At 34.8% G+C, this 23,465-nt stretch overlaps 1 protein-coding gene across 1 annotated transcript in view; it reads left to right on the top strand.

Annotated features, from left to right (window-relative positions):
* The first annotated feature begins 1,365 nt into the window (after nt 1–1,365).
* The window catches only part of SPMIP7 (sperm microtubule inner protein 7), a 48,747-nt gene continuing 26,647 nt past the window's right edge, over nt 1,366–23,465 (top strand). The window contains exons 1-3 of the mRNA XM_012735986.2: nt 1,366–2,115; nt 10,577–10,674; nt 21,177–21,253. Of these exons, the coding sequence (XP_012591440.1) occupies nt 1,557–2,115; nt 10,577–10,674; nt 21,177–21,253 (734 nt within the window). The 5' untranslated portion in view covers nt 1,366–1,556. The remainder of the gene's footprint in view (nt 2,116–10,576; nt 10,675–21,176; nt 21,254–23,465) is intronic.

Below are 23,465 nucleotides of genomic sequence, written 5' to 3'. Positions count from 1 at the left end.
TGAGAACTACTCATTCTCTGGGTGTTTCCCATATGTAAGTGAAATATACATAATAAAATTTGTTTGTTTTTTTCTTGTTAATCTGTCTTTTGTAATGAGGGTCCATTCCAATTACGAACCTGTAGAGGTTATTATTTTTTCCCCTACACAGCCTAAGAGACTTTATAACCAGAACTTGTTTTATAGAAATTGAAAGAGAATCATGCCTCTACTTTTCTGCTGCTGGAAGGATTTAATCAATGGGAACAGGCCTGTAGTAGAAATAAATATTACACAGTTGGTGCAAATACATTGAACGAAGTGTGAGTAATGAAAGACACAATGCCCAAGAGTAAATGAATTGTCACCTTTAATATGAAGAAGTGAGTGATCCTGAGTGGACTAAAAAGTGTCACCTGATACACTATGTTCTGGATGAGGGATTTCAAACGGATACCCTAGCCACCTAATTCAGCTTTCCCACCTGTTTAAGAGTATATCTCAAAATTTTAATGACTTTAGTTGGAACATAGGTATTCTGGTTTTAACACAAATATCACCACCTCTTGCTGTTGTACAGTTGGTCTGACTTACATATTATGTGCCTGGCTCTTCAAAGATACAATCTTGCCTGTTTTGCATTTTTGCTGCGCTAAGATGTGATGTTTTATCCCCAAATTCTAATATTTGGAATTCTTACAGTAGCAGTTTTCTTCCATGAAAGAAGAAATTATTTAGTGGAAAAGAATGTTTAAGTGACCTGGTATATTAATGATTTAAATGACATTTTATATGTAGGCTAATAACTAATATTCTATTCACTGTAGTTTTCTAAAATGAGTTTACAAAATTGCTCTGGATATCATAGTAATATTAAAGGATGTAAAGATAATGTATGGCATGTAAAGGATGAACCTGTACTTTTGACTATAATTTGAAAATTTTTTTCCTTAAAAGTTAGATACACCAATTCAAATTTAGTGTAATAAATGTCTATATTTTGCAATGCATTTAAACATAATGTTTATTTAGATAGCAAGTGTTATATCTAGACCATTAATAAATAATTATAGTTACATATATACTTTTAAAAATATATTGTGTTATCACTGGATTAACTTCTTTATATTCTTTCAATATATTTTATACACATAAAGTATCAACTTATGGAAAAATTTAAAAATAAATAAGTGAGCACAGATTTCCTGAGTGTTGGGGAGAAGAGTGTCATAAAAATATCACTATCAAGGCTACTTTGTTTTTTTTAAGAATTAAATTATGAAGTACATAATAAATGGTTCAGTGTGTTAGAGTTCTAGCTGTTACCAAGCAACAAGGATTCCGCTTTTCTTCTTCTTCTGTTCTGTTCCTTTACTGCCCTATCCTTTTGGTGGAGAAAAATAATTTACCTTAAAAAAGAAAGAAAAAAAAACCCTACTCTACCAACATTTAGAAAGCAGAATCAATAACGTTATACTATATTAACCTAATTTTCAGTTATTGGAAATAAGAGTTTATACTGTTGAAAGAATCATCAGAAGTACTTATAGTTATCAAAAATTCTAAAGAGAAACGCTATGGATGTGGAGGTTCAATACACACCTGGAAAGATAAGTATCTCTAAAAGGTCCATCCTTTCTGGAACAAAGGCTGTTGAGAACATAGATTACCCACACTACTGTGGCCTCTTAAGAAAAATGAATATGCCTTTTGTGAAAGGATTTGAGGACAGACATCAGTGTGGCAGATTTGAAAAGAAATGCAACCCTTCTTTTCTTAAATTTCACCCTTACCCACCTTCCGTCCTGCCAGACTATCATGTACATTACCCTTATCCCCCACCATATGGGCCACATTACCCATTATCTCCACTTCGGGATGATGTGCCTTTAGGTGATGCCTGTTCAGGGCTTATGAGTCCTGGTGGTGATGCTGATTTAAAGCCTGGCATTGGCAGAACCATACCAAACTTAGTGAGTTACAGTGATGTGAAACCTCAATATCGAGTTCCCAGACCAGACACAGGTTTTGCAACAACAATAAAAAGGCAAACAATTCTATCAGAAGAACTGCAACAGGACAGAAGATGGAATTCCAGGAAAGTACCAGACATTTCCATCAGGGCAAAACTTGGAGGTAAATAAAGTGACATTTACTTTATATTTTTTAAATATTCAAACAAGGGAGGAGAGTATGGATATAAGATTCAGTATGTTTATGGTTAAATTAACATAAAATTATAAAGAACTGAATAAGATTTTCTTATCCTTACAGATTGTAAGAAAAAAGTAGTAAGAATGAAAAACCATTTATAAGCTTATATACAAAACAAAATTTTGTTTTTTAAGAAAAGACATTGATTAGTTTAAGTGACCAGCACAAAATGTGTAACATTATTTATTGCAGATATATGGATAAATTTATTTTACTAGCAGGGAATTTATCTATCACTTTGATAATTGTATAGTAAGTCTCTTTCTCTGTTTCTCTCCCTCAAGAAAATTAATTTGCTGATGGTTATGAAAGAGTTAGGTTACAGGGGCTGAAATAAAAGGGGTAAGTAGTGGAAAGTAAGTATTTTGTGTCCAGAAAGTACAGGAGCTGAAGAGAAGCAAACTCTGCATAAATAGCTCCACAGACCTGGAGGCAGGATTGATCACCTCTCACTGACATCAGTATCAGGTAGTTTCTCTGTAAGAACTCCCCTAGATGGTCACAGGCCTGGCCCAGAAGTGATGAGCAACACCTCCAAAGGATGAGCACAGGGACTATTTCCTGTGTGGAAGTTGTCTAGCAGGCAGGGCATGAAAAGAGATTAGCATCTTTGAGCTTGTGAAAAGGAGGAAAAGGACAAATGCTGTAGCAAGAGGTGTTAGGCTTGCTCTAGTATCAGAGATTGCACCACCCTTACACAGGTCCTCTTTAGCACCCAGCCATAGACCCGAGGACTAAGGAAAACATGTGTCGTGGAACAGTGAGGCCACCACATATGTTGGGCCAGTGGGGATTCATGGTTTCTGCCACTCTTCCATAGAGAAAAAAGTTAGGAAGAGGGTAAAAGTAAAGGAAAATGTAATACAAATGAAAAAACCAACAATATAACTCTCCCCTGCCCCACTCTCCACATAATCCATTTTTTGAACCAGAAGGAGGAATTTGGAAAGATGTAAGCAGAGGATGAGTTTCCCTTTTAATTTGCAGTTCAGTTGTGGCCTTACCAAGTTGGTATAGGGAAATTCTGAGTTTATAATGGAATTTTCATATAAAGGTGTAAATGAGATTCAATAACCTATCTTGACAATAAATTATTTTATAATCCATTGCAAATATGATCTAGGAAATATGGTATTACTGCCAATCGAATCCACTTGTATCTACAAGTGACAAATACTATCTTACATGCTAAAAATGTTGCCATTGAGGAAACAACTGTTGAGTCTAAATCCTTCCCACAGACACAGAACGTTTAACTGATTCTGAACTGGTGACTATTTTTCTAGTCTGTCCAAAAAGTAGCTTAAGCTCAACCTTCACTAATATGTCGATGTATATTAGCATTCGTTATCAAGAATGTTTTCTTAAAGGAACTGAAGTTATTCTTCCCATTTTAGGCAAGGATGCCACGTACCTTGTAAACAGAAAACCCTGGTCTAGTATAATCTTTAAGAGAATAATTGTTGGTTTATTCTTATAAGTTCTTTTAAGAGTGGACTCTTGAAACATTATTCCAAGAAATTATAGGTTAAAGAATGATTTATCTTAATAAAGCTAACAGGATTAAAATGATGTTAATGGACTTTGGACCAACAATTTATAAGCAAGTTTAGAGTCATCTTGTGTATTTCAATGCCTGAATCAATACAACAGAAGAATTCAGAGGATAGTCAGACTCCCTGGGCTTGAATCCTGGCAAAAGCTTACTTGCTATATGACCCAGGGCTAGTTACTATTCTCATCATGCCTGTATATCCTCATTTATAAAATTCACATAATATTAAAACTTTATAACATAATTTTAAGGGCCATTTGATGTAAAAAATACCTGACATACAGAAAGAAACTAAATAAATGTCAGATTGTGTACAATCCAGAATTTTCAGTTCCTTTACACATAAATTGGGAATAATACTACTTCTCTTATACAGTTGTAAGAATTAAATGAATTAAGACATGTAAAGTGCTTAGCAAATTCCCTTAAACCCAATAAAACATTCAGTTAATAGTGGCTGTTATTATTAGCCCATTAACAGTTTCAAAGAGTAATACCTGCAGTTTGGGGAGTGAATTCAATATAATTTATTCTGGGCTTTCAATATCTTTGTAGATCTTGGGAATAACCGTTAATTATAAATGATAAGTACTTTCAGGTTTTAGAAAACCTAAATATACGAATACATTATTTCTAACATATGTTTTGATAAAGAAGAGCATCTCAGAATTAATTACATCACAAACCAGCACTCTTTTCAGTGGACTTTCACAAATATCATAGAAATATTATAAAATATTATAATTCTGACATATTCTTGCCCCATTCCAACCTTGTCTACATCTTTAACTGGGTTTAGTACTTCCTTTGTTGTTCCAGTTGGCTCTCTCTATCATCTCCCAATCAGCTATTCTAAACCTATACTAATTATATTCAAACCTTTTACTGGATTCTGCCATTTATTGCAGCAGATGATCCAGTCTTCCTTATTACAGAGAAAATACAGTTTGTCTATGGACACCGCCTTGATCTTTCTCCCATTTGGCCTCCTGATATCAATATTTATAACTCTTTGTGTGTCTTCCTTTTTTAACCATTGTTTTAGCTCAAGCTACTATAACAAAAAACCAAACACAGGGTAGCTGAAGCAACAGCCATTCATTTCTCAAAGTTCTAGAGGCTGCAAAATCAAAGATCAAGGAATCAGCAGATTTGGTTCTTGGTGAGGGACTTCTTCCTGGTTTATAGAAGTCTGCCTTCTCCCTGTGTCCTCTATGGCAGAGAGAGAGAGAAAGAGAAAGAGAGAGAGTACACATTCTAGTCTCTCTTCTTCTTCTTCTTAAAAGGACACTAATCCTATCATGGGGATCTTACCCTCTTGAACTCATCTAAACCTAATTACCTCCCAAAGATCTCACCTCCAAGTAACATCACATTGGGGATTAGGGCTTCACCACATGAAGGGACACAAACATTCACCATCCTAATCATTTTTAAGCATATAGTTCATTGGTTCTAAGGGCATTCACATTGTGCAACCATAACCAGTATCCATCTCCAGGACTCACTTCATTTTGTAGCACTGATACTACTCATTAAACAACAATTCCCATTTCCCACTTTTCCATGGCCCCTGGATGCCACCATTATATTTTCTGTATCTATAAATTTGACTACTTTGGTTCATCATGTAAGTGAAAGGATACAGTGTTTGCCTTTTGTGACTGGCTTGTTTTACTTAGTATAATGTCCTTCAAGGTTCATCCATGTTGTAGTATATTTTAAAAATTCATTCTTTTTCAAAGCTGAATAATATTCCATTTTGTGTATACCACATTTTGTTTATCAATTCACCCATTGACAGACACTTGGGAAGCTTCACCTTTTGGTTATAATGAATAAAACTGCTGTGAACATGGGCTTAAAACTTTCTCCTTATGTTCAATTTGGGGGTATATATAACCCAATAGTAGAAATGCTTGATCACGTGGTTATTTTATTTTTAAATGTTTAGGAACTGCCATACTGTTTTCTATAGGGCTACATCATTTTATATTTATATTCCCACCAAGAGTACATAATTCCAATACCTTGCATTCATGGGGTAACTCTGACTTGATCATGATATATAATCATTTTAATGTGCTATTAAATTCTGTGTGGTAGTATTTTATTCAGGATTTTTTGCATCAATAATGAGGAATATTTTCCATCCTCATCAATTTTTTTTTACATGTGAGGAAAATTGGACTTGAAATTCTTTAAATGTTTGGTAGAATTCGCCAGCGAAGCCATCTGGTCCTAGGCTTTTCCTTGGTGGAAGGTTTTTTATTACAACTTCAATCTTCTTTTTTAGTTATAAGTCTGTTCATAGTTTCTATTTCTTCATGACTCAGTCTTGGTAGGTTGTGCATTTCTAGAAATTTGTCTTATTCATCTAGATTATTCAATTTGTTGGTGTAAAATTATTCATTGTACACTCCTATAATCCTTTTTATTTCTATAAAATTAGAAAACTTTCATTTCTTGTTTTATTTGGCCTTCTCCATTTTTTTCTTAGTCAATTTAAATGTTTATCAATTTTGTTGAATTTTTTAAAGAACCAACTCTTGGTTTTAACTCTTTTGGTTTTTAATTTTCAATTTTGTTTATATATGTTCTAATCTTTGTTACTTTCTTCTTTCTGCTGAATTTGGGATTAATTTTTCCTGTCTCTTGTTCCTTGAGGTGTATAATTAGGTTTTTATTTGAAATCTTTCTTCTTTTTTAATGTAGGTGCTTATTACTATGAACTTCCCTTTAAGGCTCTGCTTTTGCTGCATACAAATAAGTTTTGGCACTTTGTGTTTTCATTTTTGTTTGTCTCAAGGTATTTTCTGATTTCCTGTTTTATTTCTTCTTGGATCCAAAGAAGGCTTTTGTTTAATGGTATATTGTGTAATTTCCTCATACTTATGAGTTTTGCATTTTCCTTCTGCTATTGTTTTCTAGTTTTATTCCATTGTGGTCAGAAATGACACTTGGCATGATTTCTGTCATATTAATTGTTCTATGAGTTGTTTTGTGATCTATCCTCAAGAATGATCTGTATGTCCTTGATTAGAATGTTTATTCTGCTCCTGTTGAGTGGAATGTTCTGTGTTTGTTAGGTCCATTTGGTCTATGTTTTATTTAAGTCCTCTATTTCCTTATTGACCTTCTGTCTGGATGTTTTATCCATTATTGAAAATGAGGTATTGAAATTTCCTACTGTTGTTGTATTGCTGTCTATATTTCTCTTCAATTCTGAATCTCTTGATCTGGTTGAGTATCTTTATGACAGTTATTTTGAATTTTCTCTCAGGTAGATCATATGACTCTAAAGTAGATCAAATGATCTACTTTAGCTGTATTGATAAAGAAAATTCAGGGCAGACCACTAACACAGGGTATTTTAGGTGTTATGAAAACCTATCTATAACCAGTACAGAATAGAAAATAAATGAATAAGAACACAAAATACACAGACTATCCCTTGAATCTTTCTCCTATCACACTGTTTTGCATTTCTTAAAGGCAAAAATATTACAGTATTTTTATAGTAAATATATCAGGGGCCTTTGGAAAATAGGATTTATGTAAGGCCCTTTTAAATTCATACAATTTCATGGGTTACACATGAAACCCACTCACAATTAGACTGGTCACAGTTTTAAATGTGTTAAGTAAGAAAATACTATAGTGCTTTTCTTGACAAAGGATTTGCCATTTGCTTTGTGGCATGGAAGTGAAGTGGGACTGTGAGTTAAGAAGAAGAGGCATATGGTGGCTGGTCCTAAAAGTGGCCCTCAATGATTCCTCCTTTCCATGCATGTGTCTACAACTGTTACCAAGAAACTACATCTGTTGACCTCCCAGACTTATTTGGGGCCTGCACATATGAGTGGCTTTGGCCAAGGAGATGTTAGCAAGCATGATACAGGTGGAGGCTTGACAAGTACTTGCACATTGGTCTGGTCCTCTTGGGCTTCTTCTGCTCGGGTCTCAGTCACTATCCTATGAAAGACCCAACTTAGACCCATGGAAAAAACACAAGGCACTTGCCAGAAAACCCACCTGAGCACACAGCTAACAGTCAATACTAACTTGCCAGCCATGAGAGTGAGGCCATTTGGGACCTTTCTAGCCATCCAAACTGACACCACATGAAGTAGAACCACCCCCAAATATCTTCAGAATCCTGGGAGATAGTAAATTAGTATTTAAGCCACTAGAGTTTAGGGCTATTTGTTTTGTAACAGTAGATATTAAAATTGATTGGAAGAAAGGACATCATCATTCTTTGACTAAATTTGTTGACCCTGAGATAATAGCTAGAATTCATTGTCCTATTTCCTTTCTTCTACTATGGCTTTAAATTTATGTTTTCCTACTTTCCTCATTTTTAAAGCAGTTGCTGGAATGACTCCAAGTAAGATAGATACCACAAAGTGCCAACCTGTTGCCCTTGGCATGATAGACTTCTTTCTAGAGAACTTCCTTTGCCCAGCTGTGTCATAGACAGAATTATCCTCGTGGTTCTTAAAACTGAAATGATCATGGACTTTGGCATTCCCTTTCTCCTCAGTGTCTGTGTTAGTTTTTTCTTGCTGCTATAACAGATTACCACAAACTTGAGCAGCTTAAAACAAAACTCATTAATTAATTCACAACTTTGTGGGGACCTCATCTGGATCCTCTGTTTAGGATCTAATAATGTCAAAATCAAGGTATCATCTTGGGCCAGGCATGGTGACTCACCCCTATAATCCTATCACTTTGGGAGGCTGAGGCGGGAGGATCACTTGAGCTTAGAAGTTTGAGACCAGCATGAGCAAAAGCAAGACCCCATCTCTACTAAAAATAGAAAAAAATTAGCTGGGCATGGTGGCACACACCTGCAGTCTCTGCTATTCAGAAGACTGAGGCAGGAGAATGGCCTGAGCCCAGGAATTTGAGAATTTGAGGTTGCAGTGAGCTACAATGACACTACTATACTCTATCCTTGGAGGCAGAGCAAGACTCTATCTCAAAAAAAAAAAAAAAAAAAATACCGTCTTGGTTCTTATCTAAACGATATGGGGAAAAAATCTACTTACAAGCTTATTCTTACAGCTTATTCAGGCATCTGCGATGCCTGTTTCCTTATTCACTGTCATCCAGCAGAGTCTCTCTCCTCCTAGAGGCTATCCACATTCTTCTCATGTGGTCTCCTCTGTCTTTACAGTCAACAGTGGTGCAATGAGGCCTGCTGACACTCTAATCTCTGACTGTCCCTTCTAAAACCACAGACTATCCAGCATCTACTTGTTCCCCATCGCTCCCTTGCCAGTCCCTTTTGCAGATTCTGTCCTGATTTTTTTAGTCAAATATTGACTGAATTATCATCATTATCATCGTGATAAAATGTAGCATTATTATATTAATTCTACAATTACTAATAATATTACAACTACTAATTGGTAATTAATAAACCTGTAATAAATATGTTGAATATTGAAGCTATATGCCACAGTTTGCCTATTCCTTTATATTTATTAATTATAGTTTTCATAACTCTGAAAATAGTCATTAAAGGTGAGGAACATGAAGTTCAGATGTGTCAAATAACTCATGCAGGTCACTAGGCACAAAAGCAAGAAAGCATATACATTATTAAGTCCCGAGGTCTATTGGAGTCTGTAATAGAGCTCCACCTGAGCGAGGTCCACAGATGAGCATGGAATTCTTGTGCTGCGCTAAGCATTTTTCACAATTCATCTCTCCCTTGGGTCAACATCTCTATACTGTCTGGCTAGCTCTCACATTGTAACTTTTACATTCACATTTTGCCAAATTGGAATAATTCATGGAGCAAAGATATGAAGTAGGGGACCAAGTCAGAAGCCCTCATGGGGTAGGAGGAAGGATCTCTATGAAAACTACCAGAGGTACTACAATTATCTTCATCTATACTAGTCACCTATCCAAAGCAGAGTAATCAATATCTCTTATTAAAACTCCCCAAGGGCAATCCAACTGCAGGTTAAGTCAAAGACTTTCATGATCTGATCCTGTCCTACCTCTCTCATTCATCTTTTGCCATTTCCTGTCTACTCTTTTATGATCTAGCTATTCCTAACATTTTGCAATTTTTTGTACATGTTTTCATGCTCTCCCAGGTCAGGCCTACCACTGCACATACGGTTTCCATGCCTGGAACGACTACCCTTTCCCCTCTTCCCCTTTTTATCCAAGTCCTACTCAATTGTCAAGATTAGATCAGATGTCATCTTCAGGAAAACATCCCTAGGTTCCAACAATCTGGTTGGACTAGATATCCTTCCTACGCATCCCCACAGCCCTCTGAGCTCAACTATTATTGTAGTTGCCACATTACTTTCAAAGTATCTACTTTCATGTCTGTATTTGCCATTTGCTCATGGGCACCCCAAAACCACGAACCCTGTTTTTCCTTTTTATGTACTCATCAGCTTCCATTATGGTGGATTAAAATATTTTTGAAGCTTGCTTTTATATTTGCTAGATTTTAGGACTTCTAATCTATCATTAGATGAATTATCTACATAATAACCAGACTCGCTTTGTGTTACCACCATCCCCCACATTTCTATGCGCACATACACAGATTAATAGCACCAATTAATTTTCCTCCAATAATAAGTAATAAATAAAAAGTAATTTATTTGACACTATTTTAATTATGCTAACATGTAAATTTCAGAGCTATTATGTTCTCACTATTGAAGAAAAGTTATTAGATAATCCATTAAAGAATCAATTAACACCACATAATTTACCTTTCTAATAGGAAATATTTCTGGTAAAAGAAAAAAATTTTAACCTAAAACACATGGATTTTTTTTTCAGGTTGGACAAGCCCACTGAAAGTTACTCCTTTAAAACTTCACCATGAAGCAGGCTTAGTAAATCACGCATATACATTTGATGAGGAAGCAACGTATACAGTAAGATTTTCCTACTGGGTGATTTTACACAATAGTTATCATTAGTTCATTTCGCTGTCTGTGCATTTGATATGTCATGCCCTAGCAGAATAGCTATGTGCCAGGCACTGTGCAAACCTCCGTGGTCCCTGTACGTTATACATTATCCTGTGTCATTCCTACAACAATACTAAGGGGGAGGAGTGAGAAGTGCATGCTGCTGGTGCCCAGCCCAGACTTCCTTCCTAGCAAGCGTGCCTGCTCCCAGGAACAGTGAGTGGTGATCGCCCACAGGGTAACAGCCACCAGCCTGTAGGACTGCGCTCGTTCACACTGTCCCCTCAGATTGTGGCAAGTGACTGTCTGACTGACGTCCTTGAGGGAGCAGACCACAGCTGCTGTCCAGCTGAGACAGCATTCTTACCAGCTTCTTCCTCTGGTCCCAGCCACTCTCCTCACTCCACTGCAACTGAGGGTGCGCTCACCCTCTGTTGCTTGAACTACAATCCTGTCTCAATCTCTGCTTCCAAGCAAGAGTGTCTTGTTATTCCCATATTATTTTAGAAAACTGAAGCCCAATGCTATTAAGTAACTGACTTTTGGTCAGACAGAGAGTAAGTACAAAACCAAAATTTAAACCTAGATGTTTTCTGAATTTAAGGATCATGTTCTTAATCATTTTCCTGGGTGAGTTTTTATAGTCTATAAACCCTTGACATTTAAATTAGGATACTTACAGACTGCTAAGAGATACATAGACATGCAAAGATTTTTTAAAACAGCCTTATTGAGATATTTCGCATACCATAAAATTCACCCATTTAAAGTGTGTGATTCAATGTTTTTTTAGGATATTCATAGAGTTGTGCAACATCATCACAATTTAATTTTAGAATATTTTCATTGCCCCCAAAATAAACCCCATATTCATTAGCAATAAAGATATGAATACATGTTAAAGAATCAATTTCCAATTCTGTAATTCCTTAGTATATTCCTTCCAAAATTGATCTCCCTGATAATTCACCTGCAGTAATAGTGTCATGTTGATGTCTCGTTCTCCCACCTCCCACCTCTCCTTTCATGATACCCCTTTCTAATTTTGCCACAAAGGGGGATGGAGCATACCTCTCACATATCAAAAGCTGCACTATGGTACATGGTCATGAAACATAGAACATGGAACAAAAAGGTTATTTAAATTACACATCATCAATGCCTTCTTTGGTCAAGATGCCATACAACCATGGTAGGGCTTCATGGTTGTCCTTGTGTTATGCATTTTCCTTATATAAGGAAGTCATGGAATTAAAGGGGGTAATTGGGTCTGTTTGGGGCTATTCTAAATTCAGACAAAATGTAGAATGTGAAGGCAAGGATAATGAAAATATGTATTTATTAATTTTACTTACATCTTCAAACTCTTATTGAAGGATCCATTGCTCCAATAGGTAAGTTCTGTGAGAGTAAATCAAAGTGAACACTATTAGACACTGAAGGCATTGTTGCTTTTTTTCAGCTAAGCTACAAATTCATGGCAAAGCTCCATGCTTTGTCAAACTACTTTAGAATTAGAATTTTGAAGTAGGTGCTTGTCATGCAAGTGCTTATTAGTATACTTGTTTAATATAAAATAAATTTAGGCTTTTTGTGAGAGAAAACAAATCTTAATATTTTACTTCCAGTAGTGAAAGCCAATAATATGAGCTAATCCTTTGGCAAAACAATTGGATTAATATTTATTTTTCTTTAAATATCAAGGAGCTAATAAGGTACAATGATATTACTGGGCCAACAAGAAGATAGAAACTCTTAAAATTTAAGCCTAGCACTTAGGGCCACTTTGGCCCTGCAGGAATTTGCTGTTCTGGCAGAGGCAACCAAGAGTTTGATTTGGACTTCTATTGGTCTCATAGAGTTTAAACTCAATAGTTAGAGTTAATCCATGAAAAGCACCCACCACTTTGGACTGAATACCTGAAAGCCTGCACCCTATAAGAAGAAATAATATACATATGGTTGGATACACTGAAGAACAAAAACTAAACAGTGGAACAGAATGTGTTAAACCATGGTTTCCCAACCTTGGCATAATCAACATTTTGAGTTTCATAGTTCTTTGCTTAGGGGGACAATCCTAAGTAATGTAGGATGATTATCAATATCCCTGATATCTATCCACTAGATGCCAGTAGCATCCTTCTCAGGTGAATAAAATTTTTTTCTCAAAATGCTAGAAAATGAGTAGCAAAGTAAACCAAAAGAAAGCACAGAAAGATAAATGAAAAGATTAAAAGGTAATTAATAAAGTAGAGGAAATAGATTAATAGGCACTCATGTTACTTTTCCAGAAAACTGGAAAAATTAGAAATAATGGGAAAAGGAGGGGGCCAATATGGTGGGCTAGAAGTAGCTGGCATAACACTGCTCTCGAGAAGAGGATGGAAAGGGGGGAGAGAGAAAGAGAGAGAATGGGGAATCACTGTTTTGAGTTCTCTGAGATTATTTGAGCAATTCATAGACTGGACTGGGTCCAGGTCAGAGTGCATCCAATAATTAACTGGATTGGATCCAGTTAGAGGCCTTAGGTAGGTTTTGTTTTTTGGTTTCTGTTTGTTTGGTTTTGGTTTGGTTTGATTTTTTGATACGAGTTTTTCTCAATTCAAGGAGTCTGGAACTATACCTTCTGAGAATCATGCTAATTTTATAAGAATTAGGGCCCCAGAACATATGCATTTTCAGAAAATGGGTTAACCTTACTCAAGACAATTTAGAATTAAGATAGTTACATAGAGAAGCTTTAATTCAGATAAAATTATTTACTTGTGGTGCATGTTAATAAAAAAGGGATCAAAGACCCTGCAAAAGCAAAGGGATACGTTTTGTTAATTGGTATGTGAAAGCATCTGAAACATTGAATGGGTCAAAAATCACCTCCCTAAAAGGTCTCTTATAAAAGGCAAAGGAAAATCTTAATCAGCAAACTGAGGTCATTACTAAAAATGACTGTACCTTTACTGAATTAACCTCTGACTTCTCCTCACTATCAGTCTTTACCCAAATATGTTGAGTCTACTAACCTTTCTGCTCAATTGCCTTTTAACCCAGACTATAATGAAAAAGGAGGAGTTAAACAAATGATTTACAAAGTGATCAGCTAAGCCTGACTGTCATTACCACTTTTACTCTATGGTCTAAAATTTAACTCAGAGTCATCTTGAAAGACTTACCTAATCCAAGGAGAGATCCTCAAAAATGTACCAAGGGATTTAGAATCTTCATAGATGTTTACAATCCAGAACTCGCTGACGTTCACCATGTATTTGTATTATATTTGGACTTGGTGAGGCTGGAAAGCGGATTTCAGCAGCAGAAGGGAGAGAACCTAAACCTAAGGAAGATATTTCAAGACCCTCCAAAACCTCCTCACGAGGAGGGCCAAAAGGAGCTAGAAAAATTTCTGAAACCCTTTTAAATTCAATCTCTAAGGTTTTTCCACAAAAAAATGGATTGGTTAATCATACAATGTTACAGAATTAAAAAAAAAAAAAAAGAACCAGTTTTAGATTAGAGTTTATTTAGAAGCAGCATTTGTAAAACATTCTAGGCTAGAAATACAAGGAGCATTTCCCGCAGAGATTGAAATGGCATTAACGGCTCTATTTGTAGATGAACTTTCTCCTGAACTTTGTGGCCTAATTTAAAAACCTAAACTAGAATGGAAGTTACAGATATAGTTGAATTGGTGGCCTTAGCTCTTGAGAGAATCCCAGAGCAAGAAAAAACCCCAAAAGACTAACAAGCTCATGTCTCTCCAATTAAAATTACAGGGGCCAAGACCAAAGGGCCCCTCTTATCCTCATGTTAAACCACAGTTGTAGAAAGAGAAACTCTTTACCCCAAGGTGTCTGCCTTCATCACAAACAGCCAGGACCCTGAGCTGGCGTCTTCAGTGGGGACTGTTTCACCACTAGAGGGAGCCCATTGAAGGAGCTCCCAGGGATTCTGGTAGATTGTATCCTTGAATACCTTTAAATAAACATGGGGAAACAAAACGTAAGATAAATGGGAAACCCTGCACAATTATAGTGAATACCAAGGCCACCTTATCTACCATAAACCCCACTTTACTAAACCAACAAATCCCTTGAAGTAAAAATGTCATTTCTGTGGTGAAGGTTTTGAATCAAGTTCAAGAAGTTCTTCTATGTGACCTGTCCAAGTGACACTGGGGCCATTTTCAGGACAACATATCTTTTTACTATGTGCTACTCTGACAGCAAACTTGTCAGAGTGAGGCTTACTTTCCAAGCTAAACGGCTTATGAAATTCTCTTCAAAGGAAGAAATAATCTTAATTTGACTCCTTAATCTGACTCCTCTGAACCAGAACTGTTGTGCTCTCTGCAGGCAGAAATTGGTAAGATCAAAACTCAGGCCTCTAACGTCCCTGACCTTTCTGAAATACCTGAATATTTTTTAGCATCTTCCTCAACTAAAATAGGAAAGGTTGAAAGTGTAGAACCTTTAAAAATCCAATAGATAGTTCTAAACCTTTGCCTAAATTGTCCCAGTATTTAGTAATGCCTGAAGCAATGCAGAGATTTCCTCCAATTGTACAGGATTTAATTAAACAAGGACTTATAATTTCACCAGTTAAATTCTACCAATTAAAACTCAAAATGGATGAGGCAGGAGATTTGTTCAATATTTACAAGCAATTTATAAAATTGTGATACCAAGGTCTCCTGTATTTTCAAACCTTAATACTTTATTGTCCAATGCACCCACTGATTCAGAATGGTTCACAGTAATAGATGTGAAGGAAATTGTTGCCAACAGATGTAAACTGTAAGAAATTCTACATAATACAGAATTACTTTTTCCTTTTAATTTCTTTAAGGTACATATTACCGTTTAAAACAAAAAGTATAACATTGTCCTCTCAAGTGTTTTAGGAATGTATACCTACACATATGACAACTGTAGGGGAAGGGATCACAGAGTGTGGGAAATGGACTTAAGAGCTATAAAGTTTGCACATTTTATGTGAAGTAGTATATTACCTGTAAGTGGACTACAGAAAGTTAAGGATGCATATTGTTATTTCTATTGCAGGTGCTAAAATATAATGTAAAAAAGTATAAAGAACCAATTGATGGTTTAAATTGGAATTCTAAAGAATGGCAAATTTAAATAATCCAAAAGATGTAGAAGAAAGGGAATAGAGAAATATAAATATAAAAGACAAACAAAATGCCAATAATAAAATCTTATACCTAATCTAAATATATCATAGTTACATTAATGGTAATATATTAATATTAAACATTTCAAATGTAAGGCAGACATTGTCAGAATAGATAATAAAGCAAGACACAAATATATGATAGCTACAATAGACACATTTTAAATATAAAGATACAAATATGTTGAAAGTAAATCAATGGAAAATATATGCATGATAAATAAAACAAATAGACTGTAGTGGCTATTTTAAGGTCAGATTAAATAGACTTCAAGACAAAGGGTACTATTACAAGATATAAAAAGAGGTATGTCTTAGTTATAAAAGGGTCAATTTGCCAAGAAAATCTAATGATCATAAATGTATATGTATCTAGTAACAAAGGTTTAAGTTACATAAAGCAAAATTAACAGACTAAAAAATCTAATGATCATAAATACATATGTACCTAGTAACAAAGGTTTGAAATACATAAAACCAAAATTAACAGAGCCAAATAGACAATTCCATTGATCATATTAGGAGGTTTTAACATCTTTGTCTAATTAGTAAAGCAATTAGCAAATACATAAATCTGAACAATAAATCAATCACCTTCAGTTAATTGATATTTATAGAAGATGACAGCAAATGTTGAATACATATTAATTTCAAATGCACATGATATGTTCACTACTACAGATGATATGCAGGACCATAAAACACATCTTAATACATTTAAATGTACTGAAAGAATTCCACATGTGTTCTCAAAACACCACAGAGTTAAATCAAAGATCAATGATCATAATATATCTTGGAAAACATAAAATATTTTAACATAAAATGCACTTCTAAATAATACATGGATTAAAGAAGAAATCACAAGAGAAATTAGAAAATATTTCAACTGAATGATAATAAAAATACAACATATCAAATTTTGTATAGTGCAGTTAAAATTCTATTAAAAAAAAAAACTAGCCCTATGTGCTTACATTAGAAAACAAGAAAGGTTCTAAAATTAATGATGTAAGTTTTAATCTTAAGAAACTAAAAAAGAATTGAACCAAAATTAGTATGGCATAACATTTAAAAAGATAAGGGTACAAGTCAATAAAATAGAGAATAGGTACATTAGAGAGAAAATTTTAAAAGCCAAAAATTGTTTCCTACCCAAATGTCCAGTGACAGATGAATTTTTAAAAAGTAGTACATATACATATATTAGAATATTATTCAGTGATTAAAAGGGTGGAGATCCTTCCATCTGCAACAACGTGGATGAACCTGGATGACATTGTGCTAAGTGAAATAAGCCAGGCATAGAAACAGAAATACTATATGATTTCACTTATATGTACAATCTAAAAAAGTCAAACTTGTAGAAATAGAAAGCAGAACTATGGTTACCAGGAGACAGAGGTTGGAGTAAATGGAGAGATGTTGGCCAAAGGTTACAAACTTTCAGTTTTAAGATGAATTAATTCTGGGGATATAATATACAGCATTGTGACTATAGTTAATGATACTGTATTATTTACTTGAAATGTGATAAGAGAGCAGATTTTAAATATCCTTACCCCCCCACACACACATAACTAGGAATGATAATGGATGTGTTAATTAACTTGACTGTGATAATCATTACATAATGTATATGTATATCAAACCATTATGTTGTATGACTTGAATATATATAATTTTTACTTGTCAAATATTTTCAAAAAGCCAGAAGTTCTTTCTTTAAAAAGATCAACAAAAGTGATATACCTCTTTTTAGTCTGATCAAGAAAATAAGAGAGAATACATATTACCAATATAAGAAATTAAATAAGGATTATTACTACAGATCCTAAAAGAAAAATAAAGGAATATTACAAACTTCTGTATGCCAATTAATTTGGCATCTTAGATGAACAAAATCCTTTAGAAATACAACTTCGCCAAATTAACGCTAGATGAAATAGAATATATAAATGATTATATATATTAAAGAAATTTATTTTTTTAAATCAAAAGCCTTTTCACACGGAAAACTCCTTGTGAAAAGGCTCCTAGATGATTTCACTGATGAATTTTATCAAACATTCTAGGAAGACATCACGCTAATTTTATATGGGTCATTTCAGAAAATAAAAGAAGGAACATTTCTCAAATAATTTCAGGAGTTTAACATCACCTGATAAAACAAAACCAGACAAAGATATTACAAAAAAAGAGAGAAAATTACAGACTAACATTTCTCATGGACAGAGACACAAAAATCCTTACAAAGTATTAACAAATAAAACCCAGTAATTTATAAAAGATGATACCTCATAATCAAGTGAAGTTTATCTCAGGAATGCAAACATACACTTAATATTCAAATACCAATCAATGTAATTTAACATACTAACATAATAAAGAAGAAAACTTTAATTATTTTACTAGATGTAGCTTTGATGAAATTTTATAAAGGATAACTAACAAATTTAAATACAGATTAGAAATGAGTGAAAAAGGAAATAATAAATAGAAAAGTTGATTCTTCAGAAATAGAAAAAACAATCCTGAAATTTATATTAAATGATAAGAGATCCCAAATATCCAAAGAAATCCTGAGTAAAAAGAACAAAGCTAGAGGCATCATACTACCTGACTTCAAAATAAACTACAATCAACATGGTGGTAGGATACAAATAGATACATAGATCAATGGAACAGATTTGGGAACTCAAATATAAATCCACATATTTACAGGAAACTCATTTTTGACAAAGGCACAAAGAACATACAATGAGGAAATGACAATCTCTTTAATAAATGGTGCTGGGAAAACTGGATGACCATAGGCAGAAGAATGAAACTAGACCCCCTATTTCTTGCCATATTTAAAAAAATCAAATAAAAAAATTATTAAAGACTTAAATCTAAGACATGAAACTATTAAAGTACCAGCAGTAAACATTGGGAAAATGCTCTATATCTTTTGTCTGGACAAAGATTTTTTTGTGTGTAAAACCTCAAAAGAAAAAATAGGTAAATAGGGTTATATCAAGCTAAAAAGCTCTTGTCCAGCAAAGGGAGAAAAAAAAAATCAATAAAGCAAAGAGCCAACACACAGAATGAAAGAAAATATTTGCAAACTATCCATCTGACAAGGGATTAATAACCAGAATATGTAAGGAGTTTAAACAACTAAACAGCAAAATGCAGGTAATCTGATTAGCAAATGGGCAAAAGATTTGAAAAGACATTTCTCAAAAGAAGACATACAAAAGGCCAATAGTTATGTGAAAAAATGCTCAACATCGCTAGCCATCAGAAAATGCAAATCAAAACCACAATGAAATATCATCTCACCCCAGTTAAAATGGCTTTTATTAAAAAGATGGGGAAAAACGAATGCTGGAGGGATATAGAGAAAGGGGAACACTGTTGGTGGGAATGTAAATTAGTATAGACACTATGGAAAACAGTGTGGAGGTTCTTCAAAAATATGAAAATAGAACTACCATATGTTCCAGCAACTCCACTACTGGGTATATATTTAAAAGAAAGGAAACCAATATATGGGAGAGATATGTGCACTCCCATGTTTATTGTAGCAGTATTCACAATAACCAAGGTATGGAATCAACCTAAGTGCCCATCAATGGATGAATGACTAAAGAAAATGTGATATTTTCACATTTCACACAACAGAATATTATTCAGCTTAAAAGAGAATGAAATTCTGTCATTTGCAGAAACATGGATGGAACTGAAGATCATTTTGTGAGGTGAAATAAACCAAGCACAGAAAAACAAATATTGTGTGCTCTCACTCATATGTGGGAGCTAAAAAATGGATCTCATGAAGGTAGAGAATAGATTGCTGGCCAGGAAGGTTGGGGTGGGGGTGGGGGGTGATAAGAGGTTAATTAATGGGTACAAATATACAGTTAGGTAGACAAAAGAAGACCTAATATTCAATAGATCAGTAAAGTGGGTATAGTTAATTGTTAGCTATTGTACATTTCAAAATAGCTAGAAGAGAATAATTCAAATGTTCTTATCACAAATAAAAAGATAAATATTTAAGGTGATGAATATCCATTTACCCTGATTTTATCTTTACACATTATATGAACTTACTAAATTATCACATGTACCTCCAAAATATGTACATGTATTATGTATCAATAAAAATTTAAAAAATAGTAAAGTTGATAATGGTAGAATGGAAGATATATATGAATGTTAGAGATGAAGCAATGCATATATTAAGAGACATGCAGGATGGAATGAGAAAATCTGGTATTTATCTGATAGGAATTCAAAAAAAAACAAAAACAAAACAGAATAAAGAGAATTCATTGACAATTAAGAGATAAATATGGAGAACTATCCATTTGATGAAAGGCATGAATTCTCAGATTGAAGAAGCGTAAGAAGTCCTAAACCAGATGAACAAAAATATATCCTCTTCTTAAATTATATTGAAATTACAGAAAAACCAAGACAAACTTAATATCCTAAATACAACCCAGGGGGTGGGGGAGGGAACCAGAATACCTGCAAACAATTAAACTCATGCTTTTAAAAGCAACAATACAGTCTAGAAGTCAATGAGATATGTTTGTTACTAAAGAACTACAACTATTGAACTGGAATTCTACACCCAGTTAGAACTGTATTCAAAAGTGAGGGTGAGTTAAAAACTAGAACTAGAAAAATTCATAATCTTGAAAGAATTACTGAAAATTGAAATTCTCCAAAAAGAAAATGAAACCAAGAACCCAGGGGACAGAAAACAAGCACGATAAAAGAAACAAAAGTAGGAAAAGATTGGTAAAATATCATGGAACATCTAAATGAATTGTTACCATTAAAGATAGTAAAGATGATTATTATAATAACAACTAATTTTGATAAACTAAAATGGAAGATAGGGAGATGGAAGCATTTCAGAACTAATCTCCTTATGTCATTAGAAGGTAAGACAAACAAGATGTTTTAATTATATCATGCTAAAACTAATTATTTGTCAATGTTTAAAATTCAAGAGCTTCTCATAAAAATATTACTTTCCGTTAACTTTAACATATATTTTATACATTTTAGTTTAATGATTATGACAACATAAATAGAATGTAAACTTCTGAAACAAAAGAAGAAAAGTAGGGAAGCATTAAACCTGGTTAAAAAAAAAAAAAGAGGTGCTTGAAAGCAGAAAAATGAAGAGCAAAAAAGAAAACATGGTGAATAGAAAACAATAGCAATTCCCATTTATACTCGGTCTCTTTTAACTTATTTTTCATGCCTTCTAGGAGGATGGTGAGGCACATGTTCAGCCAAACAAGACGTATAATGCAAAGAAGTCATTTTACAAGTCCTCTACACAAAAGTAAGCATTTTCCCAGTAGAATCCTGACTTTAAAATATATCCTGGGTCCTTTGAGTAATTCAGAGGACATCAAACACATTTACTTAGTCATGTTTGATTGCCAAAATAAAAATGTCAAGGAAGAGTATTAAAGAACACCTATGCTTAATAGAATAAAACCAAAACAGAAAAGAAATGGTCAGAGAGTGACAGGACATAAGAGCACAGTGTTTTAGAAAGCAATGACAGAGAAGACTTAAGAGAAAAGAGTTCCTTGACTCGGTTAGCAAATGTATTGAGTACCTATTATGTATTGAGTACCTAATATGAGTCTATGTCCTCGGCTGTGAGATCCATTCAGCGAATAAGGGTGACAAAGATCTCTTCTCTCCGGATCTCTCATTCTAAAGGAAAACCAACAATAGGCAAGAAATATAAAAAGAAAGTATATAGAGACCATATCTTAAAAGGCCATAGAGAAGTCTGTGAAAAAAAGATAAAAATAAAAGGTAGAACAGGAGAAGATCAGGAGTGCCACGTGCATGGGGTAGTAGATTCAGTGATAAATGGGAGAGTGGGAGCCCTCCTTGAGTGATGAGATGTGAGCAGACACTGGGAGGAGGTGAGGGAGTAGCTGCGCAGATATTTAGAGTGACTATATTTTGGGCAGAAGGAATATAGAGCAAAGGCCCCATGTCAGAAAGTGTGCTTAAAGTGTTGAGGAAGAACAGGAGGCAGGGTTCCTGGGTAAGAGGAGGAAGGAGTAGCAGAAGAATTTAGAGAACTGCTAGGAAACAGATCTTGCAGGGCACTTTAAGCAGTTGTAGCTAGCAGGACTGTCACTCCAAGTGACATGAGGCTTTAGCAGAGAAGCAGCAAGATCAGACTCATGTATGGAAGTTACTATGGTGGCTGCTGTGTAGACTGTGTGTTGGGGAGAAGATGGAAGACCTGTTAGGAGTCTGTTGCTGTCATCTAGGACAGAGATTGATGGTAGCTTGGAGGAAGGCTGTAGGAGGGAAAGTAGTAAGCAATGGTTGACTTCTGGATACATGTTGGATGTAGAGCCAACACAATTTCCTGGTTTGAGGTAATGAATCTGAAAGAAAGAGGTGTCAGAAATGATTCTAAGGCTTTGGCCTGTGCAGCTAGATGGACTGAAGCTGCCATTACTTAACAAGATGAAGGCAAGGAGAAGTCAATTGTGGATATGTGGAAGATAAAGATGTTCATTAGACATTCAAGTGGATATGAATGTGTCAAACAGGCAATGGGATATATGGATTTGAAGTTTGGGACAGAGGTCTGGACTAGAGAAATAAATCTGTGTGTGGTGGCCCCTAGAAATGTACATAAAGCCACAACACTGGATGGGGACACTGAGGGAGGAGTGCAGTAAGAGTGCAGAAAGCACCGGGTCCTGACATCCATACATTCAAAAAGAACAGAGACTGAGAAGGAGCAACCACTAATGTAGGAGGAAAAGGAAGAGAGCCTAGTGCCTGCAAGGAAAATTAAGAAAATGTTTCAGGACAAGGGAATGATGAACTGTTTCACATCATGCCAATAGGTCAAGTAAGATGAGGCCTGAGCATGGGTGGCTGGGTTGACCAGTGGATTTAGTATTCAGCACAGAGACTGAGTGGAAACCAAAACACATGGCATGAAATGGAGAAATGGATAGACAGGAAGAGAGAAGCAGGAGAAAGAAACAGCAATACCTGTGGCCCATAAAGCACTCCATGTCTGCTCACACCCCTTCCTCTCATGCTCTGAATGCTGCCAACAGGCTTCCCTTGGCAACTTCATTTTTTTCAATCCAATTGAAGGTATACCCTTTACCAAATACAGTTTCACAAAATACACGTATGAATACCTACTATCCCAAAGGTTGATGAAAATACAAAAAAAAAATATGATATGAAGTTGGATTTCAGAGTCTTAGACAATATGAGAAAAAAGAAGGATCCAGTCATGTCCACTTGCTGAATAAGAGACTTTGGCATCTTCCAATCTTTTTGGTCTCATGGTTTTTTTCATCTTAAAAACGAAGGATTATAACTAAACAGCCCCTAAATACCTCTCTGGCTTTTGGGTTTGTTTCCTACTGTATTCTTTTTTTTTTATTTCAGCATATTATGGGGGTACAGATTTTAAGGTTTCAATAAATACCCATTTCTCCCCTCCCCCCACAAGTCTGAGTCTCCAGCATGACCATCCTCCAGATGGTGCA

Source organism: Microcebus murinus, chromosome 9 (assembly GCF_040939455.1).
Source record: "Microcebus murinus isolate Inina chromosome 9, M.murinus_Inina_mat1.0, whole genome shotgun sequence".
NCBI classification, from domain to species: domain Eukaryota; kingdom Metazoa; phylum Chordata; class Mammalia; order Primates; family Cheirogaleidae; genus Microcebus; species Microcebus murinus.
The sequence above is the reverse complement of the archived record's forward strand: the minus strand, read 5'-3'. Positions and strand labels throughout refer to the sequence as shown.